Below are 6,000 nucleotides of genomic sequence, written 5' to 3' on the forward strand. Positions count from 1 at the left end.
TAATTATCTTTTTTGATGTTCATACACTTCATCCTGTGATATTTCAATATCTCCATCTGACTGAGGAAGTATACCTACATCTACATCCACAAATATATTCTCTGCAAACCACTCTGAAGTACATGGCAGAGGGTAAATCCCATTGTGCCAGTTATTAGGATTTCTTCTCATTCCATCCACATATGGAGCACAGGAAGAATGATTGTTTGAATGGCTCTGTGCATGTAGTAATTATTCTAATCTTATCATCATGATCGTTATGTGAGCGATACATAGGGGATTGCAGTATATTCCTAGAGTCATCATTTAGAGCTGGTTCTTGAAATTTTGTTAGATGTTCTTCGTATAGTTTACATCTTTCTTCAAGAATCTTCCAGTTCAGTTCCATCAATATCATTGAGACACTCTCCCACAAATCTGTGACCATTCATGCTGCCCTTCTCTATATATGTTCAATATTCCCTGTTAATCCTATTTGGTATGTGTCCCACACACTTGAGAAGTATTCTGGAACTGGTCACAGAAGTGATTTGTCAGCAATCTCCTCTGTAGACTGATCGCACTTCCACTAAGTCTACTGCCACTTTAGCCACAACTGAGCATATGTGATCATTCCGTTTCATATCTCCACTAAGCTGAATCATGCAACATTTGTGTTCAGCTGATCACTTCTTAAGTAGATGAAAATCCTTTTTACCATGCAAATATTTTGGTTAGCGAAAAGGGCGACCTTAGCTGGAGCTAGAAAAGGTGAACAAGGATCATTTGAATGATATATTTTGCCACTGTGACAACTTCTGTGTGAGCTGGAGTACTGCACTGGTGAAAGAGCACTTCCTTGCATTTCAATCTAGGTCATTTTTCATGAAATAGATTAATGAAGCACAACATAGGTCATTTATAGTTAACATCTACCCAAATAACCAATCAACAATACACATTTGTAACCTCAAACAGCGGTATCTATTACTTTTCCAGGCAACAAAATGCACTTTGCCTTCTTTGTCCATCTTGCAATCATCATCTGGGCATCATAGTACATATAATTATGGATCGAAGTTCCATCCACAGTAATGAATGTGAATGAAAAGTCTGTAGATTGTAGCTTAACATTTCTAGATTTTGTACACAAATTTTATTCTTTGTTTGTTCTTCATTTAGTTGGAAATTGTGGTATCAAGGACACAGGGCTTCATTGTGTCTAGTTTTTCATGAAACAATGTAGTGTACTGTTTCAGCTGAAGCACAATCAATATCAGCTATCTAAAAAACATTCATCTTGTCTTCTTCCTTTACAATCACATGAAAGTTTTCTCTAATTTCCACTGTGGTGATCTCAATTGCACATTCAAAGAGCACTTTGAACTGTGTGCCTCTGTGACCATATTTAAACTCATTAGTCCAGGACTAAAAAGCCTCAAAAACAGCACAGAGCACATATGAATTTAACTGAACTTTGTTTTACTTGCGCAGCTGTAAAATCCATCAAACTAGAAACATTTTCTAACTGTGAAAATACAGTTTTTCTCTGTCTTGTACATACTTCAAACTGCCAACTAACAGCTCCACATCAAACCTATTTGAAAATGTAAATAAAAGTGTTACATAAAACATGCTTAGTAATATTTAAACCTTTTTGATCACTGACACCCTCTTATATGAACTTTCTCACTTTACTCTCTGATGTTTACTATATTTCCATCTGATAAAATTCATTATTATACTGTATACGACATAAATAATGGTGCCTTAGCTGCTATTATTCATCAAAGCTGTACTGACTTTTTTTAAATGTGTAACCTGTATACATGGGAAGATTACAGTTATGAAACACTCTCCATGCAGTTTGTGTTGCAGAATGGTTTTGATTACAAGAGCAAGTGCTCCTTCATGATGTCTGCACTCAGATGAGCTGCAGGACTTCATGGTTATTGTGCAACTAATAATAATCATTTTCCTTTAACTTATTTTGTTACATTATGGTAGATGAAAACAAAGAATAATATTTAACATAAAATTACGTAAGGAGTTTTTAAGCTACTTTATGTTTTTGGGATTTCTATGGCTGGCAGGGAATTAAGTTAGAAAGCCGAAAATAAGTAAAAACATAATCTGACATATGAAACGCTTTCAGTAGCTTTACTCTCCTCAGTATACAATTTGGAGTGAGTAAATACAATATAAACTAGTGACAAGCAGATTTTAGTGTAATCTGTGTAGATTATCTACCTACTGATTCAGACTTAACAATTTTGTAATATTAATATACTGCAGAGTCAAGAAGTTAATAATATAGGGTAATTTCTGCCTATTGTAACATAAATATGTTAGGTGCATCCATCTTATATATGGCCATCTGGGTTAAATACTGAGTGGCAAATGGAGTGATTTCAATTTGATAATAGAATTAGAGCTGATTGATGAAGTCCACTTAGGGCAAGCTACTTTAATAATTAAACTTTACTGCCAGGAACTAGCAGGCAACTTTTCCATGTTATTTAAAATTACGTCTGTGAGCTCTGAAAAAATTCTGTCAGGAAGGAGCATTTTTTTACTCTATTTTCAAAACAGTTGCATAATGTAGAGAACTTGGTTGTACTAAGAGTAAAATAATCAATTTCTGAGTATAGTCATACTGTTTGAAAGAAGTGTGTTGAACTTATTAGAAGAAATATACACTGCTCGGAGGAAAAAACGCAACACTAAAAAATGATTCATGTGCAGTAATGAAATTTTGGGAATACACTAGTCTAGGTAATGCATTTAAGTGATTAGCATTGAAAGATCACAAGTTAGTGTAAGTACAACCAAAAGACTTTCAAACAAGTAAGCTTTCGGCCAAAAAAGGCTTCTTCTAAACTAGACAAAACACACACACACACACAAACACACACACACACACACACACACACGCATATATATATACAGGTGAGTCACCTAACGTCACCACTGGGTATATTTCGTAAACCACATCAAATACTCACGAATCGATTCCACAGACCGAACATGAGGAGAGGGGCTAGTGTAATTGGTTAATACAAACCATAAAAAAATGCACGGAAGTATGTTTTTTAACACAAACCTACATTTTTTTAAATGGAACCCCATTAGTTTTGTTAGCACATCTGAACATATAAACAAATACGTAATCAGTGCCGTTTGTTGCATTGTAAAATGTTAATTACATCCGGAGATATTATAACCTAAAGTTGACGCTTGAGTACCACTCCTCCGCTGTTCGATTGTGTGTATCAGAGAGCACCGAATTACGTAGGCATCCAAAGGGAACGGTGATGGACCTTAGGTACAGAAGAGACTGGAACAGCACATTACGTCCACATGCTAACACCTTTTTATTGGTCTTTTTCACTGACGCACATGTACATTACCATGAGGGGTGAGGTACATGTACACATGTTTGGTCGGTCAATACAGGTATTGTTAACGCTGTTTGTGGATGAAGTTGGAATTATCGTCCAATGCTGTCCAATATGTGCTTGACTGAAGACAGTTCTGATGTTCGAGCAGGGCAAGACAACATAACAACACTCTGCAGAGTATGTTGGGTTATAGCAGTGGTATGTGGGCGAGTGTCATCCTGTTGGAAAACACCCCCTAACATGCTGTCCACAAATGGCAGCACAACAGGCCGAATCACCAGACTGATGTACAATTTTGCAGTCAGGGTGCATGGGATATCCACGAGAACACTCCTGCTGTCATACGAAATTGCACCCCAGACCCTAACTCCAGGTGTAGGTACAGTGTCTAGCACGCAGAGGTTGGCTGCAGGCCCTCAAATGGCCTCCTTCTAACCAATGCAAGACTATCACTGCCACTGAGACAGAACCAACTTTCACAGACCTCCACACTGCCCTCCAATGAGCTTCCACCTGACACCACTGGAGTCATGAAATCACAAACGTTGGTGGTTTGGGGTCGGTGGAATGTATGCTACATGGCACCTGGCTCAGAGCGGTATTTGAAATAACCAATTTGTAACAAAGTTCTGTATCACTGTGGTGCCCACTGCTGCTCAAATTGCTGCTGCAGAGGCAGTACAACGTGCCAAATTCATACGCCAAACACGACGGTCTTTCTTTGAGGTAGTGCCGCATGACCATCTCAAATCCAGTCTTCTTGCATCTGTACATTCCTGTGACCAGCCCTGCCAGCAACCATGGACAGTTGCTACATTCCTGTCAAGTCTTTCTGCATGGAAAGAACATCCAGCTTCTCATAGCTCTCTTACATGACCTCATTCAAACTAAGAGAGGTGTTGATAATGACATCTTTGGCACCTTAAAAGCATTCTTAACCAACAGCTCACCATGCCCAATCTCAAAGGTAACTAACACTCTTAACTGTTACAGCATGTATTTAAAGCAAACCTGATTTGCATCCTCATACTGGCGCTACTATCACCAGTCTTATGCAACTGCTGTGAAATATGAATAGATATTATCTTTCCGATGTTGAAACATGCCCACTTGGTAGTGTGACTTTTTTCCAGCAGTGTATTTCCGTTTGTAGTATTAGTTTGTAATACAGAGATGCTGCAGTGGAGAAACTGTAGTTTACAGGTAAGACATCTGAAAGGAGTTAGAGTAGCAAGTCGTCTTGGGCACTTTTTTTTCCAGTATTTTTCAGGTGTCATTTACAAATCATACGTGCTACAGAGTGGAAAGCAAGAGAAAATGTCACAGCTGGATTACTAGATAGCAGCAGAAACTCTCTGCAGGAGAACTGGACCAAAAACACTTCTGTCATGTAACAATTTATTGGTGCAATTATTAAGAACATTTTCCAAAACCTTTGTCATTTCCAACATGTCTCTTTTTATACAAAATAGTGGAAAACATGATTATAATACCAGAACCAAAACCAATCTGTATAAGGACTATAAAAGCTTAACATTAGTACAAAAAGGAGTCAAATGCATGGTTACTCATATATTCAATAACTTACCAGAGCATATCAAAGGTCTTGTAAGTGATAAAGATCGATTTCAGAGTGTATTAAAGAACTACCTGTTGGCCAACTTCTTCTGCTCCAATGATGAATAACTTCACAAGAATTATGGCTCATAACTCTGCATTAGAATTGTACAATATCTATGTATCTGAGTAAAATATCCATGTATCTGAATAAAAAAGTATCTAAAAAACTGACTCTTTCCACATCCCTCTCCAAGGGATCCATGGAAAATGATAAATGTCATGTAATGTAATGTAAACAGTATTGCAACTCCTCATCTGGATTTTGAATGACCTGCTCTCCCTGCAAAACCAATCATTTTATCCTCCCTAAAGAAAAAAACTGTAGTTCCAAAGTTACGACTGTTGCTCTCTCCTGTCAAGTGCTCCTAATGGGTGTGATGGGCATTCTGACTCCTGAAGGCAAATATTGATGATTGTCTCCTCAGAAATTTATCAGTTTTCTGAATATTATATAGCCATTTATAAAGCACTTTACATTTACTTCATCAAATTCTCTAACATTTAAGATTAGGCATGTATTTCCAATACTTGATACTGATTTACTATTTCTACATGCTCACCAGTTTCTTTAAGATTTGTGGATTTTCTCTCACTGGAGCTGAGTTGGTTGACCTTTGAATAACGGGTTTCCAAATACTTTGCCAGTTTCTCTGCTAGAACTGTATCATCATCATCATCATCATCATCGTCATCACTGTCATAATGACAATAATCATCATCCTCAGTGTCATAGTCATTTTCAATCCCCCACATGAATTCACGCTTATGTCCTGATTCATCCATATCTTAAAAGAACCAAAAAGTTTAGCAATATTAAATTTAATTAATTACATACAGAATACAATTTCAATGATTAAACAGACACAGACCAAAAAACAATCATAAAAAACCAAAATATTAAATTGAGTAAAACAGGGCTGCCACAAGTTTCCCAAGTGAAATTCCCTGATATTTCCGATTTCCAGACAAGTTTTAGCGTTTTTCCCTGACAAATTTTGAG

At 37.1% G+C, this 6,000-nt stretch overlaps 1 protein-coding gene across 1 annotated transcript in view; it reads right to left on the reverse strand.

The window, feature by feature from the left end:
• The window catches only part of LOC124799118 (protein PFC0760c-like), a 195,077-nt gene extending 189,294 nt beyond the window's left edge, over positions 1–5,783 (reverse strand). Inside the window, exon 1 of the mRNA XM_047262656.1 lies at positions 5,561–5,783. Within this exon, the coding sequence (XP_047118612.1) occupies positions 5,561–5,783 (223 nt within the window). The remainder of the gene's footprint in view (positions 1–5,560) is intronic.
• Positions 5,784–6,000: the final 217 nt, after the last annotated feature.

The sequence above is a fragment of the Schistocerca piceifrons genome, chromosome 5 (genome assembly GCF_021461385.2).
Source record: "Schistocerca piceifrons isolate TAMUIC-IGC-003096 chromosome 5, iqSchPice1.1, whole genome shotgun sequence".
Classification (NCBI taxonomy): domain Eukaryota; kingdom Metazoa; phylum Arthropoda; class Insecta; order Orthoptera; family Acrididae; genus Schistocerca; species Schistocerca piceifrons.